The 17738-nt window shown below is 61.4% G+C and overlaps 1 protein-coding gene across 7 annotated transcripts in view; it reads right to left on the bottom strand.

Annotated features, from left to right (window-relative positions):
- Positions 1–17738, bottom strand: part of TAFA5 (TAFA chemokine like family member 5) — a 280241-nt gene that overhangs the window by 130055 nt on the left and 132448 nt on the right. For all 7 annotated transcript variants that reach the window (XM_032266255.1, XM_032266259.1, XM_032266256.1 and 4 more), the window contains exon 2: positions 7279–7428. In XM_032266255.1, the coding sequence (XP_032122146.1) occupies positions 7279–7428 (150 nt within the window). The remainder of the gene's footprint in view (positions 1–7278; positions 7429–17738) is intronic.

The raw sequence follows: 17738 nt of genomic DNA, 5'->3' as shown, positions 1-17738 counted from the left end.
CCTCGGCCTCGGCTCTCCGTCCCGGGGACGCGTGGACTCCCGTGCTGAGCCACGGCTCACACAGTGCTCCCTGAATGCTGGGTCTCCTCTTCTTCACCCCGAGCCGTGCTCCCTGGAACGGGGAGTTGGGCGGGCTCACAGTGGGGGACACCCAAGGGAGCCCATGTTCTGAGCAGAAGGACACCCGGGGTCCACAGTCTCCTCTCTACAGAGGCGTCAGAGCCATGCAGCTGCTGTGTGCTTTTCCAACATTAAACGCACCAAGATCTGGAACTATCTACTGGCTAACTTGCTGTAGACGGACGGGCTTCCTCCCTCCGGTAAAACGGGACTCTGATGAGCAAACTGCCTGGCCTTTCACACCGTGGCCACTGTCCCCTGAGACCACAGCCAGGGCTGGGCCGAGCAGCCAGCTCCTCCCTGAAAGAAGTCCACCAGAGTGGCCCTGGGCTGGCCAGGCACTGTGAGCTGAGGCTGAGCACAGCCACACCTGCCCTGCCCGTCTGCTGGGCCTGACACGGCCGCATGCTGTGGACTGAAGCAATTCTCATCCGCGTCCTGGGGAGCCAGGGCAGGCTTTCCGCACGGCCCAGCATCTTCCTGCCAAACCAGCCATGCTCGCAGCTGAGGGACATGGCGCCCGCATCCCAGGGCGTCTCCAACCCCATCTGATCAGGCAGGATGACACTGAGGGACGTGCCCGGGAAGGAGGTGTCGCCAGCTTGCCAGGCATTTATAACACGCCACCCCCTCCCAGCCGCGGTTCCGTAACTAAAAGGCCGCGGCGGCAGCAATCTGCGCGGAGATGGTGTCCCCACAGCCCCGTCACAGTCGAGCCAGTCGGCGGCTGGCAGTGCCCACCCAACGGAGGGCCATGCTGGCACCCACGGCTTCTGTGCGCAGAGCACGGACCCCAAGCCAGGAGGGGTCCCGGGGTGGGCAGAACCCACAAGCTGGCCGGGGATGTGGCTGCAGACCCAGTTGCCCGTGGCCTCAGGAAGCCTCTGGAAATGCAGGATCTCCCTGAGCTGGCAGAAGGGAGCCAACATGTCACGCCCCCCGCAGTGGTGAGGGCACATCCTGAGGCAGGTAGGGGCCCCGCTGGCCTCCGTCATGTGCTGGAAGGTACCTGCACCATGAGTCCTTTCCTCAGTCAGGCTGTTAGGGGCACGAGTACCCAGCAAACAGCCCAGAGCAAAACCCAGTACTCCACATGGAGGTCGGGCCCCTCTGAAGCCCCCCCCGGCTTCCTTATCCTTCCTCAGATCGGGGTCTCCGTGATTTGGTGAGGGCCCCAGACCCCCTCCTAGATGGTGCCAGGTGGTCAGTGCAGGATGCCAGCTGCCGAGGGCGGTCGGGGCTCAATGCGGGAAGGACCGCTCACAGACAGCCCCTTCCTCCCACAGCCTCCCCAGACCCGTCCGTCAGCCCGGCTGGCCCACACCCCCAGTGGCCGCTGCGGCCCCGACAGTGGGTCTGTGCAAGGCCATGACTGCAGCCCGCCCACCCCGAAATCTTCCAGGGAAACTGCCCCGGTCCCGGACAGAGGCTCGGGGCCACCACGCTTCACCCCACGGCTCAGCTCTGCGGCAGTCCCGCTCACAAGCCCCCAGCCTCTGCTGCCCCCACACTGGCCTGCCACCTTCACATTGACTTTATGCTGACCACAGTCTCCGCGTTGTGTGAAGACTGTGGGGTACCGGGGCCCCTCTTCTCGCAAACACCATTTGCTGAGGGGATGAACGGGGAGGCAGGGCTGGTCACAGCCTCTCCAGCTGCCACCCTGGGGCTGACCCCTGGCCAGGCTGAGTCAGCCACGAACACCACATCTCAGGGGACCTTGGTGCACTCAGCCTGCTGTGTACAATAGAGCAGGTGATCACGTCTCTCCTGGTGGAAAAAACCCCTTGCCCTAATCCCAGCCACAGCGGCTTCAGCTGGCCCTGAAGGCCCCGCCAGCACCTCAAGGTGGAGACCGTGTGGTTCTCTGCCCGGCCTCTCGCAGCTGAAAGGCTTTTCACTTCTGTGCTCCTGTGATTAAACTCCACATTTCTAGGGCACCATGAACTGCCAGGCATGATGACGGCCAACAACGGCAAGAGAAAAAGTGGCTTCCCTGCCACCCCGGCTCCCGTAATCACTGCCCAGACCCACAGCCCCCAGCCCCGGCTCCCACAGTCTCTCCCCGGACCCACAGCCCAAGGGCCCCCGGCACTGCCGTCAGTGTGGTCCCCATCCCCACACCAAGTGCATGGACCGTCTCCAGACTCCCGTAGGTGGCCGGGGCACTCTCCGCCCTCCCATGCTGACCTGTGGCTGGAGGACCAGGTCAAGGCTGGGGACGTGGGGTGGAAGGCGTCGCTGAGCACACATGCCCCTCGCTGTGCCCCTTCTCTGCACCCGGCTCTAAAGCACATGAGAAGCACAGACGCCAGACACCACAGCCTCAGCATCCACCCCACTGAGGCTGTGCGTCTACGGCCGCCGGTCCACGCTGCCGGAGAGTGGGAGGGGCCTGTGATTCCCACGCCTGCCTCAAACTCCCAGCACCGGAGAGGCAGACTTGGCCACCACACCTCTGCCCAGAACCCAGCAGTGCCCATATGTCTGCTTTCTGTCTCTTTTTCCCAGCCCAGGATCCTGGTGGCTTTTAAGGCCTCATGCCTGAAGAATATTAGCCTCCGCCCAGCCTGCACCTCCAGGACCTCCGGCCCTGCCCCTTCCTGGGCACAGCCTCCCCACACCTGTCAGCCAACTGGACTGTCCCACACCTCCCAGTGGCCACTGCGGCCCTGACAATGGGTCTGCACAGGGTCATGACTGCAGCCCACCAACCCCAAAAGCTTTCAGGGAAAATGCCCTGGCCCAGGCCTGAGACTGGAGGCCCCTGCCCTTCACCCCACGGCTCAGCTCCGGGGCAGCCCCGAACAAACCACCACCCTCTGCTACCCCCATACTGGGCTGTAGTCTTTACTTTGATTTCCTGGAAAGGAGTTTCAGGAGAAATGGACTTGTGGGAGACAGCACCTCTCTTCATAAAGAAAGACCTTGCCTCAGCGAGGAGGGCTGGCCGGGCATAGCCGCCTTCTGCACGCCTGGCAAGGGCTGGGTGAGGGCCGGACTTGGGGACCAGGTCTCAGTCCTCAAGGCAGTGCTGTGGGGGCTGCGGGAGCCAGCACGTGTGTGCTGATGGGAAAGGGGGACATCTGCATAAACCAGTAGAAAAGAGCAGAAGCAGGACCTGCCCAGGCCCCGGGCATCGTCAACCCGGTGCCTGCCTGGGAGGGCAGCCCTGAGGGAGGGGCTGGTGGCTGACATTTGTGTGCAAGACGGAACGCACGGCACTGGGTGGCTGGCTTGTGTTTGACTCTCTCACTGCTGGTCCTGTCTGTTGGATCTCGAATGCAGGTAGGTGCACAGGCTCACGGCCTCGCCCTGTACAGGCTGGGACGAGGTTCACCCAGGACTGTTTTAGCTCAGAGACAAGGCCAGAGAGTCTGGAGGCCAGAATTCCTCTCTAACCACTGGCCCCCTCTTTTTACAAAGAGAAGCATTTCTGGTGAGCTCCTCTTCATCCCTCAATACCCTATTCAAATGCTCCCTCATGAATGCGTCTTTGCTGAGGTCCCGGCAGGAAGAAGTGACTACACTCTGGGGCCCCAATCTCAATTCCCACGCCTGTGGCACTGCATGGCTCTCCGTATCAGGTGTTTGGAGTTGACTTTCCTATTCACCTTCCCTGCTGCCATGGGCACACACCTTGCTTCAACAGATGAGTGAGTGAGCAAATGTACGAACAGTTGAGGAGCCAAATGAACAAGTGAGCAGTGAGGCTTGCGCCGGGGCTCCTGGCTCCTGCAGGCACGGAACACGGGAGGGTCAGCACGCGCCTTCCCCATTTAAACCCTGCTCGCATTCAGGTCCAACCCGGCCCGACAGGGCACACGTTTTCTCTTTAGCAAACGCAATTCACATACGAGGAAACTTATTATGCACACGGAGCAAGGAAAGAGAAAAGCAAAAATTAAATTAGATGGCAGCTTGGAAAATGCCCACTGTGCAAAACCAGCAAGCTAAGTAGTTTGTTCGGCCTCCCTTGAAGATGTGACGGTTTTAATTTGGGTCTCTGGGACCCGGCTCCTGAGGCACCAGGAGGCTCCTGGTGAGAGGGAAGTGAAGGCAGTTTCAGATGAGCAGACCCAGATTCAATTAGTAATCAATTTTGACCCCAACTCTCCCCACAGGCGGGCAGAAGTAATGAGAAGACGGGGCGGGCCTGGCTGTGAACTCCCAGGCCGTGCAGAGCAATGCTCTCCCCCTCCCAGTCGTGGGAAGAATCAGTGTCCCCGAGAAGGCACCGCGGCCACCATGTGCTCCGGCGGCTGTAGATACAGGCAGCCGGGAGGGCATTGGGTTGGGAGAAGCAGTCCCCTTCCCTGGAAAGACCACCATGTCTCTGCCGTAGCTCGCCCTGGGATCCAGCGCTGCAGAACCACGACCTGGGAGCCGCAGAGCAGCCCTGAGGCCTGTGTACCTGCTGTTTAATCAGATGCCCTCTACAGATGCAAATTGATAGATGTGTTTAATAAGGATGGAAACAAGGCTCCAGCGGCCCGCTGCTCCCTGCCCCAGGTCCTCAAAACGCACCAGAAGCCTGGGATGGCTCCCTTCTCCTCCAGTGCACTCCAGCAAGCTCAGCCTCTCGCCCCACAATCCCCCTCCCAAGTGCCAAAGAGGTTCCCCACAAAGTCTCAGGGCTGGTGGCAGGAGGGCCAGTGGCGTGCAGCTGCTGGGTCCAGGGCAGACAGCCAGGGTGGCTCAGCCGAAAGCCCGCCTAGCCCGTGGGTTCTCCCCGGCATCCCACCTGAGCAGTGCATGCAGCCCCTGTTGCATGAGGCATCTGCAGGCAGGAGAGGCTAGGGGGTTGAGCCCTGGGCAGGCGTGAGCCTTCAGCCAAGAGCCCAAGGCTCCCTCCCCTCCTTCCCTTCCTGCAGAGGCCTCACGGGGTTAGGGGTTCAGGTATTGGGCCCTGGGGCAGACTCACAGCCTGCCCTGTTCCTGCCTCACGGTCCTAGGACAGGCTCGCAGGAGACAGCTCAGTATCTGTCAGCCCTCACCCTCCTCACCATGCCCTGACTCTGCTGGGACAGCCCTGGAGGGGTCTCTCTGGCTGTGGGGGATCCAGGGCCCGGCCTCTCAGCACACCTTCCTCCCGGTGATACTGACATTCTTTTTATTTAATTATTTCTTAGACGGGAGTCTTGCTCTGCCACCCAGGCCAGAGTGTTAGTGGCATGATCTCGGCTCACTGCAACCTCCGCCTCCCGGGTTCAAGGGATTCTCTGCCTCAGCCTCCTGAGTAGCTGGGATTATAGGCACCTGCTAGCACGCCCAGCTAGTTTTTGTATTTTTGGTAGAGACGCGGTTTCACCATCTTGTCCAGGCTGGTCTTGAACTCCTGACCTTGTGATCCACCCACCTCGGCCTCCCAAAGTGCTGGGATTACAGGCGTGAGCCACTGTGCCCACCCGATACCGGTATTCTTATTCCTAGAACAGCCGCCTCCCCCGTGGAGGGCTCAGGATGTCTGGCCCTGTCTCTGTGTGCCCAGCCCTCCTCCAAGGACCTTTACTGGTGCCCACACAGTGGCTGGCTCTGTCCCTGACCCCGTGTTCTAGATCACAGCACACGGGCAAGGCTGCCCATGTCGGGCTCCTGAGCAGAGGCGGTGGGATCTGAAGCTGGGCATCTGGAGCCCCTGCTGGGGCAGTCGGGGAGAAAAGGGCCCCTGACCAGAGTCAGAAACCTTGGACACCAAATCCAGCCCTGGGAGGCCTGGTGAGCGCCTGCCCTCCACGGGCTGAGCCAGCTGTCTGGGGACACATCTTCGCAGGTCCCCACATCCCGTCCCCGGACGGCCCATGAGCGCTGTGCCGGGCCTGAGATGCCCACACCGACGTCTCAGTGCAGGATGCCACCTATACAGCTGCCCTGAAGTCCACCCGGGCCTGGAAGGGCCGCCGACAGCAACAGCCCAGATGTCCTCCGCCCTACTCCACCCACCAGTCAGTCCCTGCCTGTCTTCACCTGGCTTTGCAGGGCCTCTGTCCTCACCAGGTCACAGTGCCAGGGCAACCCCACAGCAGCCCAAGTCTATGCCTGTCACTCAGAGATGCTGGTTTCTCTCCACCCCAAGGAGGTGGCCTCAGAGCCCCCCACAGAGGGGACTCCGAATCTCACCCATGGGGGATCCTCCCTCCTTGCACTGTCTCCTGGGCTGTGGTCAAGCTGCTGCGCCTGGAACCAGGGCTTCCAATGCCCCTGTGTGAGGTCCTTCACCCCGAGCTGCCTGCACTGGCACAGGGCTACTGGTTAGGCCCCCAGCAGCCCCCATGTTTGCCCCAGGGAGGGGTCTCCCCACCCACTCTGGTCACAAGGTGGGGCCCAGCCTGGATTTAATGCCTGCCCTACACACCCACGCCTGACTTTTGGCTGGTGTTGACACTGGGACACACAGGGCCTTGGGGAGGTCCTGCCTGTGGGGTTCCCAGGTCTCACGCTTACCCCTGAGCCTGGCCGGTCACCAGCTGCCTTGGTAAAGGCCAGTCTCTCTCCATGGCCAGGCACAGCACATGCACAGCAGACTTCCCTACCAGCGGACAGGCTTCCGCCAGATGCCGGATAGCCCCTGCCAGGGGCCCCTTTCCCCTCCTGCCCCATGCCACCCACAGCAGGTGCCCTTTCCAAGTGCTGACTCAGCAAGGCTGAGCATGGCGCAGCTTGTCAGCAGCTTGACTTCTTCGGGAGGACGCTGCCAGCTGACAGCAGGAGCTCACCTGCACACGCTCGGAGCCCGTGGGGGCGGGGACTGTGGCACGAGTGTCTTGAGCTGGCCAGACCCAGAGACAAGTACCGGGTCCCTCTGGCATATAGACGACGGAAGGGCACCCAGGGGACCTCGCCGTCCTGCAGCAGCCCCACTGCTGTCCTTTCCCTCCCCCCAAGGCAACACCAAAGAACCACAGTCTTGGACCAGAGACCCCCACACACAGGCAAGTAAGGCAGGGCGCCGGCCTCTCTCTGATCAGCCCCCAGGAACTGGAGACCGCACCCCAGCCAGTCCCCAAGCCCACAAGCTCACAGCACCCACCGCGAGAGCAGCTGTCTGATGGCTGGGGGTCTGAGCTGAGGCGGCACCGAGGCCTGGGGGCCTTCAGGGAAGGGGTCGCGTCAGGGAAGAGGCGCCCTCAGTGAGGTCCTGGGGCCGTGGGTGCTTACCGTCCACACAGGCGGGCCGGGCTCTCGTGGTGCCGGCGATCTGCCCCTTTCTGCACGCACAGCGGGCGGTCTGCCGAGCAATCGTCCTCCGAGGCTGGCTGCTGTCCCGGTCCAGGGTCACAATCTCACAGGTGCCGGCGGCCAGCTGACCTGCAGAGAGGAGCAGAAGCCACTGAGTGGCCACACACTAGTCACCCCACAGCCAGAGCCCACCCACAGAGGGGCCCTCGGTGGCCAGGCCACAGGGCAGGGGGACCGCATCACTCAGAGCGAAATTCCGAAAGCGCCTGGAAGGCGGCCAGCAAGGGGCACTCGGTGGAAGCCAGAGCTGGGTGAAGCCGGCGACCTCCGCTCTGCGCACAGGCTGGTGTTCAGGCGGCGCTGCCTTGGCAGACAGGAAATTACCCACAGCCCCATCTCTGTCTCGCCCGGAAATGAAAGGCTCGGATCAAGAGGAGGGAGCGGATTTCCCTGCACACAATCAGGCCTGCAGGAGGGAAGCCGGCTCCATGTGGCATACTGCTTGGTCTCTGCCCCCAAACACCAGCACGCTGGCCCCAGGACGTGGCACGCTGGAGTCGGAAAACACGTCAGACCCCCTCTCAGCCTTGTCAAAGGCTGTGTGGAACCAGGAACTGCCGTCCCTGCCTGGGTACGGACACACGAGCAGGCGGGCACCATGGCGTGCATCGATGCCAGAAGGTTCAGGGTTTCCTCCGCCCTCCCACAGCCCAGTGCATGCCCACACACCTGTGTGCACATACCACACCCCTGGAGTGAGCCACAGGCCTGCAGGTGTACACGGTGACACCCAGGCGTGAGCACACCAAGGCCAGGCGGCCCAGGCTCACCAGCCACACCCGAGGACATGCCCTCTCAGGTGCAGGTGCCCATGCAGACACAGAGAGACGCAAGCATCATGGATGTGCTGCGCAGACACCCACCACCCACAGGTGCCTGTGGACAGGCTCCCACGGGGCACCCTGCATCCCCCATCTCCCTTGTCATACCACCCCTGCTCCCCACGTTACAGACACCCCACATGGCAGGAGGGAGGCGGGAAGGATCCCGGGGCAGAGTCAGGCTTTGGGACCAGCTGTGATACAGAGAAGAGACACGTTTCTTCCAAAGGTACCAACATAAATAATTTCCCTGGCTTTCCTCACCCCCACGCCCCCTAAATCCCAGGGAGAAGGCCGTCTCTCCAAGGGGCCGACAGCCCAGGCATCTCTGGAGAGGGAAGGTGAGCCACCAGGAGGTTCTACCCTGCAAATAAACCCATGGAATTTAAGATGCCACTCTGTTGGCATAACGAGGCACAGCCACCACCAATCACAGCCAAACTAACACTGACAAATAAAAATAGCGAAGATGAAAACCAGCCACGCCAGGGCAGGCGGAGGTCGTCCCTCAGCCAGTGCTGCCCAAACCCGCCCTGCACGGTGAGTACCAGGCGCCTGCCATCCAGCTCCATGTGGGCACCTGCGCCCTGGAGCCGCCTGGATGTCCGCTCCCTGGCTGACTCACTCTTCCACCCCAAGTGGGTAGTGAGTGGCTGCTCTAAGCCTGCCTCTGTGTGGGGCCCTGGGGCCACGGTGGTGAGAAGAGACTGTGGTGTCCTCCCCAGGGACCCCTTCCACCTGGGGGAGAAGGCAGCAGCATCACAGCGACGCCTGGGCTCAGGGCTCCCAGCCTGTGGGCATCAGCAGAGTCTTGGGACTGCCTGGGGGGCTCAGGACAACAGGATGGCAGGGAGGTGACTCCCAGCAAGGCAGCAGTGGGTGCATGAGGGACGAAGGGTAGCCGTGCCACCCTTGCAGAGGAACCTGCAGGCCATGCCCCAGCGCTCCCCAGCAGCCATGTCTTCAGCTTGGGTGCCCCACCTTATCCATCCTGTCTCCTGTGATAACCTTAGATACCCCCTCCTCCAGCACCTGCCTTGTCACCCATCAGCTCTGGATCCCCAAGCCCAGTCCAGACATCACACGTGCTGGCAGGGTGCAGCTTGAAGGAACATGGAGGGGCTGCCCAGCTCTGTCACCCCAAGACCCAGCACAGCTTAGGCCTAAAACAGGGCCACCCCTCCACCTCTGCCCTGCACCCACCGGGAGGCTTCCGAGAGGAGGTGTCAGGGCCGAGCAGGAGCTTCGTGCGTATCAGAGCGCCACAGCGAGCCGCACCCCAGGCAGACTCATGGCACATGCTCTTCTCCCACGGGGCTGGAGGCCATCACCTGACATCCAGATGGCAGCCGGGACGCGGCCTCTGAGCCTTTCTGGGCTGTGGTGACCCTCAGTGTCCTCGGGCTTACAGTCAGGTCAGTCCAGCCTCTGCCTCCACGGCCACACAGCCTCCTCCCTGCAGGGACCCCTCCCTTCCTTTAGGGACACCAATCCTACCGACCAGAGCCACCCTAGAGACCTCATCTTAACTTCACCACATCTGGAAAGGCTCTATTTCCGAATGAGGCCGGATTCGCAGGCACGGGGGTGAGCGCCTGAATAGGATTCAACCCGTAACAGACAGAAAACCAAACTCTGTCTGGAAATCTACGGCTGTCCCACTTGGAATGAGTCCGAACGCCCCATCTGTGGGGTGTCTGCCCCACACTGCTGTGTCCGCGGAGGCCAGGTGTCCCTCATTTGTGAATTCATGGCGAGCTTACTGGATGGCCAAGATTCAGCCAGAGCCCCCAGCCCAGTTCTCCTGGTCTGGCTTCCCACGGCTGCCCGCCTCCACCCTTCCACAGCTTCCTGCCCTGATGATTTCACTTCCTCAATTCATTTTCCGAATCTGTTTTCTGCAGACGGTGCCCCTGGAACCCACCATCTTCCTCCATAGCTGAGCTGGGCCTGCACTCGGGAGGGTAGAGGGGGGCTCCCAGAGGAAGGAGGGCTCACCACCGGCCACGCCTGCCTCGGGCCCTGGGGACGCCACTGAGCTGTCCTTGGATGTGAGCATCGTGGTGGGAGGTCTCTGGGAAAGGCTCCAAGGGGGAGGCTGGAGAGCCCCAGTAGCACAGGGCTACGTGAAAAGCCAGGAAAAGGGGCGGGGAGGTCGACCGGCCCAAAACCGAGGCGGAGAAGACCGATGCTCTCTGGAATCAGCGGATGTCCTGATACACTGGGTGGCAGCCGTGCTCACACCCCAGGGCGGGCGTTTCCAGCAGGTCACACGGCACACCAGGGGATCAGATACCAGATGGGTGTGGCACTCAGTGTCTAGGAGTTAAGAGAGAAGGAGCCTCTGCCGCTGCTGCGAGCTGCATCTGCTCAGCGTGTCAGCCTGGGCTCAGGAGGAGCGTGCAGGCTTGTCCAGGGCATCCGCTATCCTGCATCTGAGTCCGAACGCCCGGCTCAGAGGGCCCCCAGGCCACGTAGGCGGCATTCAACAAGATGAACCGACAGTCGGGTCCTCAGCCCGCTGTCCGCACCCAGAGCTGCAGGAAGGCGGACACACCACACACCAGCCCTCCTTTCCTGTGGGACATGCAATGCCCAGGAGCCAGCCACGCAGACCCTCTGCCACCACAGGCTGGGCCACTATCAGACCCCTGACACCAGTCTCAGGGGGAAGGTGGGCAGGGAGCCCAGACCCAGGGCTGGGGTGCGGGACTGAGTAGGGGCCCCACCCTGCAGAAACCTGTAACTAAGCCCCCCAGCAGCGATGGCAATGAAGAGGAGGGGCAGGCACGCCTGCCACCCAGCACAGCTGTCTCCCGCCCGCTGGCCCTGCCCGCCCAGGCTCCCCTCACTGCACCCGCCACAGCCCTGCAGGCAGCACCAGCATCGTGCTGCAATTTCAGAGGAGGAGACCGAGGCACACAGAGGCCTGGGACCTGCCCATGGGGATGAAGTGGTGTGGGTGGGGCGGGGTGGGGGGATGGGGAGCGGTGTGACCGTGCAGACCACACTCCACACACAGAGTCACACACAGGGCATGTACAACCCCCCCCCCACTCTCCACCCACTGTGAGGCGTTCGGGAGGGGTCCAGGCTGGCCTGGTCTCCAGGCCGCAGGGACGGGGTCCTCAGGGTTCCCACTCCGAGTGCTGGGCGATGCTCGGCCACCACCCAATGCTGACTGCCCCCTCTGTTCAGGAGCTCCAATATCGCCACATGCTTAGAAACGGGGATTCAGAAGGGAAGACGGGCATACCAGGAGTCAGCTGGGGAGGCCTCACCAGGGCTGCCTGGGGGGTGGGAGCCCCAAGGCGCTCTGCCGTCTGGAGGTGCAGGGTCTGGAGGGTAGAGCAGGGTCTGGAGGGTAGAGCAGGGTCCCTGGCCGCCACGGTGCACCTTCCCAGCTTCTGGAAGAAGGCCATCTGGGAGGTTCCAGGGTCCCCCAGGGCTCCTGGCAAGGCTGGGACCATGGCGAGGCCACCCCCCAGGGCTCAGCACCTCAGCACAGCACAGGCGCCTCCACCAGGGGCCTCCCCTCATCGTGCGCTGGCCCACCCACGGTGCCAGCCTTTTCTCAGAGACAGGGGGTGCTGTTTCTTTCTCTTCTCTTCTCTTTTTGTTTTTAAATAAGGAGTTTGCATTGCTTTGAAAACCAGAAGGAAAAACACTCAAAAATAAAACAAGTGACCACAATTCCTTCTCCAGCGCCAGCTCCCACAAAGCCCAGGGCGCGGGAGTCTCGGTGGAGAGGACATGGGACCTCCACCCTTGGCCTTGCAGAGGGCTCACAGCAAGCGAGGCTGTGTGCACATGCGTGTGCTAGGGACAGCGTGTGGAGGGGCGGCCACCAGCGGAATGGAAAGGAAAAAAGCTGCCTTTGGGTGAGTTTTCTTAGAGAGAAAGGCAGTGACGTCATTGCGTGGCGAAAATCAGAAGTTGGAGAGGCAGATTTTAAAAAACAAAGAATCCACCACTCCAGCCCGCAGACACCTCCCGACTCCGCCTCCAGCAGGGGTGTGCATGGGTTGATCACGTGAAACCTTTCCACAACTGCTGTTTGTCAAACATCATTTCACAGAAACCCCCTTCTGTGGAAAGAATGTGGCCACCTGGTATTCTAAGGCAAGCAGTGCCCCTCCTCCCAGGTGCTGAGTAGGGGCTGGCAGGGCAGTGGGGGCACCAGGAAGTGGCTTCAGGTGGGCACAGACCAGGCCTAGGCTCCAGGAGGCGTGACAAAGGGAGTCGTTCAGGGACCGGGGCCGGGGCCTCCCTGGCGGGACAGAGGCCCTCTGGCATGTGGAGCTCAGCCTGGGCCCTGTGGAGCACTTCCTGCCACCCATGGGGCACGGACAGGCAAACTGTGTAATCCTGCCCGGCAGTGACACAGACCTGAGGGGACATGTGATGTGACAGATGACAGAGGAAGACCCAAAATGACTTTGACAGGCACAGACCAAGAGGATGGCATTTACCAATCGCAAACACCAGCACTGTGCTGGGTTGTACCAGAAACAAGGGCATGGGGCAGCCAGAGGTGACTAACAGTGCCGCTGGGAAGCGGGGAGCAGGCCCCCAACAGTATTTGAAAAAGGAGGCACCGTAGGGCCGCCCGGAGCTCCCACGCGAGTGTTCACGGACCAGCCTGTGTCCAAGTGGTGGGTGGGGCAATGGGGTGTCCTCAGCCTGTCCTGCCCACCTGCACGGGCACCACCTCTGAGCTGGGGCATCAGCTCTGAGTGAAACCAGTGACTTGGAAAGGCTGCTCACCTGCAGACACCTCCCCGTCCACCCTCCTAGAAGTCCCCAGCCAGGGCCCCTGCCACTGGCCAGGCACATCATCTGGCAACCCTGGCTTCGCTCACTGGACCCCTCTGCCCACAGCATGGGGCAGGGGCCAGGAGGGTCCAGAGCCCCGGCCTCAGCCTCCCTGGGCCCTGTGCCCGTCCCGCCTGTCCTGCCCAGCTGGACGGCCTCTGCCCTACACTCGGGCTGCCCTGTCCTGTCACCGCTGGAAGAGGAGGCCAGACTGCTGCTCAGCCAGGGCACCAGCCTGCTCCCACACTAGCTCCACCCCAAGCTGCAGCCTCAGGCCCAGTCGTCTCCAGGGTTCATGCGGGTGCCCTGGGGGCACCTGGGGTTCACAGGAAGCAGGGCCCTGCCATGAGTGGGGGCAACATTGAGACCAGAAGCGCGATTTCCAGGGAGCCTCCCCCCACGACGGAAGACCCCGCCTCCAGGTCGGAGCGATCGACACAGGTAGCTCTGCCACAGCTCATAAATGAGGTGACCCCGGATCATGGGGACGCTAGTGTGAGGATTAAACATACAGAAAACACGCTCTTTAAGACCTGACGGAGTATCACAGTCTCAGCATTTAGGTCACAGTCAGATCGTCTGTCATCATTTCCCAGTATCCACCCTCCGTCACAGTCTGACTTCAACAGAAAGGATCACGTGTGCGGAGGGCACGGAAGCCCGGCTCCCCCACGCAGCACCAGGGGCTGCCCCGCCTGCCCTCGCTCACACAGCCGTGAGTATGGCGCTGGCACTGCTCGCAAAGTCAAAGAGTTCGGGAAGACAGCAGCTCAAGTGGCCTGGCCAGCTGACGGCACCCCGTCCGTGGCGTGTCCCCACCGCCCAGCCCCTCTCGGAATCTTCAGCTGGCTCCCACCACTGCTGAGAGAACCTGCCTGTGGCCTGGCCTGTCCGGCCACTGCCTTTGGACCTGCACACGTGGGCAGGACCCACAGGATGCGTGTGGGTGGCTGGGAGGGAGAAGGGAGCTGCCCGGGGCCCACAGCTCCTTCCAAGCTCCGCCTGGGCCAATTGTGCCAAAAGCCACCTGTGAAATCCAACAGAAGCTGGTGAAGAAGACGTAATACAAATGAAAAAGCGGCAATGGCTGCCGTTACAATGACCGGGGCTGCCCAGCGCCCCAGGACCCCAGCCAGAGCGTCTGTGGTTCAGCTCCCAGCATCGGCTCCTCGCCAGCACTGAATCAGAAACGCCCGCTGTCACCCCAGAAGCCCCTTCCTTCACCCCCAGGTCCCCAAGCTGCACCGGGAGAGGCCTGGGAATGTGCCCTGCACACACGGAGGGGCCAGGCCAGCAGTGGGCGTGGGTGCAATGCCCAGGAAAGTGGGGATGTGGGTGGGACGCTGCCCCCTTAACTGGGATGGAGGACTGAAAACGGAAACGCAGGGGCTGCTCACGAGCCACTGAAATGCGCTGGGCAGTGATGCCTGGGAAGACAGATGCCCCAGGGAGAAGGAGCTACTTCTGGAAGGTTCTGGGCCCCCTGGGTAGGGGCTGGGATCCAGTTGCAGAGGTGTCCAGGAAGGCAGAGTGGCTGAAGGTCAGCCTATGCATGTCCTGAAGAAGGCTGGAAGGGAGACCCCAGCTCCTCCCAAGCCCTCACCAGTCTCAGGGGCCCCCTGCCCCCAGCCCACGGCCTCTGCTTCCCACAGCTGAGCCCTCCACCAGCTAAGCCTGCCCCCCGTGCTGCCGAGCACAGGTCCGCCTTTCGGGCCCGGACCGGCCGGCTTGGGACAGGCTGGCCCTGCTCCTGGTCCTGCACAGTGCTAAGTGGGTGCAGCTCTGTTCATACACATCAGGCCACACCGAGAACAAGGCCGGCCATGCTCTACACGTCTCTGTCCCCAGGCCCCAGGCCCAGAACCGCCTGGGCAGGGACGGTGGAGGGGGGCTGCTGCCCGTGCACTTCTCTACCAGGGCAGAGAATCCCCCAACCTCAGAAAAATACCTCCCTAGGACCCCACTTTGGACGAGATTTGCTTTCCTCTGCGATGTGGATACACAAACCACAGCCTGCAGCAAGCTCCTCCCAGATGCCCCGGGCCAGCTCCTTCCTGCCCCAAGCCCAGCATGGAGCGCACTTCATGAACGGCTGGAACCGGCAGAAGAAGGAAGGAGTGTGTGACTGCACGAGAAAGTAAATGAATGAGTGAGCAAATGAATGACTGGGTGAGTGAATGAATGACGGGTGAGCGAATGAATGACTGGGTGACTGGGTGACTAAGGGAGTGACTCAGGGAGTGAGTGACTGAGTCATGACTAGGTGAGTATGTCAATGAGTGAGTGGGTAAATAGGTGAATGAGTGACTGAGTAAATAATTAGTGAGTGAATGAGTGAATGAGAATGGATGAGTTACTGGGTGATTGACTGGGTGACTGAGTCATGACTGGGTGAGTGTGTCAATGGGTGAGTGGGTAAATAGTGAGTGAATGACTGAATGGGTGAGTGAATAAGTGAATGACAGAATGCATAAGTGAATAAGTGAGTGAATGAGTGAATAAGTGACTGAGTGAATAAATGAATGAGTAAAGGAGTGAAGGAGTGAAGTAACGAGTGATTGAGCGAATGAATATGTGAATGAATAAGTGCGTGAATAAGCAAATGAGTTAAGGAGTGAAGGAGTGAATTAATGAGTGAGTGATTGAGCGAATGAATGAATATGTGAATGAATGAGTGAGTGAATAAGCGAATGAGTAAAGGAGTGAATTAATGAGTGATTGAGCGAATGAATGAGTATGTGAATGAATGAGCGGGTGAGTGAATGAGTGAGAAGGAAAGGAGCAGAAACTCTCCTCTGGCTGTGGCTTCTGCCTGCTGACTCTGCGCACTGGGCGGCTGAGGGCAGTGGGGGCAGGGGACCGTCTCCAGGCCCTGCACCCCCAGGCCCTCTGTGTGACAGGCTGCCCCCAGGAAAGAGTGGGGGCCTTGCTCAGGCCCTAGGGCGCCGCTTCTCACCCTCGATTGTCAGAAACACGCACAGGGACACAGACATCCCTGAGGAATCAGATCAGCGCTGTGAATGCACATGCAGTTTCTCCGTATTTCACCGTTGCCATGTTCTGGCTTCCTCTCCTATCCCCATCTTCACTTTAACAAAAGATGACTTAACATGAAACTTTCCATGAGTCACTGAAACAAATGGACTCACATGGTCACGACAACAGAAGCCCCAGGACCCACCACCGCCCCCAGCCACCCCAACCAACCCCTCCCTAGAGAAGCCTCCCTTCTTGGCTCCGTTAGGAGGAATCTGCACCAAGGAGAAGAGAGGGAGGGAAAAGGGAGAGATACAGAGCAAAACAGGGAGAGAGGGAGAGGGAGGGGGAGGGAGAGGGAGGGGGAGGGAGAGGGGGAGAGGGAGGGGGAGGGGGAGGGGGAGGGGGACAGGGAAGTGGGGACACAGAAGGGCCCCTGCACGTGGGTGGTGAGTCTCCCTGAAGATCAGCTGTCCTGTTTCAAGAACGTTCACAAACCCACCCAGACCTGCCGCTAGGCCCCAAGGGCGGGAGCATGGTCCCCTCTCCAGCATTCAGGAATGTCTGTGTACCGCCCTCCTGCCCAGGCTCCCAGGACGCAGCCATGCTAGACGCCCACGGTGTGCAGATACATTCGTGTCCTCCTCATCCCTCCACTGGTTCATTCCCCCAAAGGCGGTGGGGTTCAGGCCGGCTCTGGAGTCTGCAAGGAGGCCCAGCCTCCTCCTTGCTGCCCAATGGGGACGGCCTGGCTCTCGGGGTGCTGGGAGCCCCTGGGAATTGTCTCCATGGAGCCTGGCCCCACCCTCACTCATCCTTACCAAACCCTTGCCCCGCGGACACCAGGCACCAGCCCTGGGGACGGCTGTGGGTGCCATTCGCAGCCCCAGGAAGCGCACGGCAGTAGCTGTCTAGTGGCACTGAGGGTGCCGCAGGCCCATGGAAATCTCTGGTGCGCTGGGCTACGCCTGCAATCAGTGACCTCACCGCAGCCCAGCTTCTGCCAGGGCTGCAGAGACACCGCCCTGGAGTCTTCGGTTCTCTGCAGCTATGACCAGGTGGCTGCCAGCCTCTGCTGCCCACCGTCAGGACGGGTCAGGGCCCCAGCAGCCAGGTGCCAAGGCACATCCCTAACTGAAAAAACGGCCAGGGCCAATGCCCTACTAATGCCCGCCCCACGCAGGGAACGGCCTCCAGAGGGGCCTCCCCAGGGGAACCCTCCAGCACCAGGGTGCTCTCAGCTTCTCCAGGGCCTCTGGGACCCTCCAGCACCGGGGTGCTCTCAGCCTCTCCAGGGCCTCTGGGACCCTCCAGCACCGGGGTGCTCTCAGCCTCTCCAGGGGAGCCCTCCAGCACCAGGGTGCTCTCAGCCTCTCCAGGGCCTCTGGGACCCTCTAGCACTGGGGTGCTCTCAGCCTCTCCACGGCCCACAACATTCTGTGAATCCAGTTTCACCCCAGTATCCCCCCAAGGGTAGCAGACACCAAGCTCAGAGATGCAGGCCTCAGCCCAGTCAGGCAGCAGCACAGGGGCTTCAGGGTGGACCGCAGGGTGTAACTCTGAACCCCGCCCCAAAACTCGGCACCAAAGGGATCAGGGCAAAGCAAGGGCAGTGGCCTGGGCTTCCCACTCTGCAAAATTACCCCACAGGAATAACACCTGTCCGTCTCTGGACTGGGTTAGAGAAGCCTCGGCCCACACCAGGCAGGTCTGTGGTGGGGGGAGGCAGGCAGGCCCGTGGTAGGGGGAGGCAGGCAGGGCCGTGGT

The sequence above is a fragment of the Sapajus apella genome, unplaced genomic scaffold (assembly GCF_009761245.1).
Source record: "Sapajus apella isolate SASKATOON/1434 unplaced genomic scaffold, GSC_monkey_1.0 scaffold156, whole genome shotgun sequence".
NCBI lineage: Eukaryota > Metazoa > Chordata > Mammalia > Primates > Cebidae > Sapajus > Sapajus apella.
The sequence above is the reverse complement of the archived record's forward strand: the minus strand, read 5'-3'. Positions and strand labels throughout refer to the sequence as shown.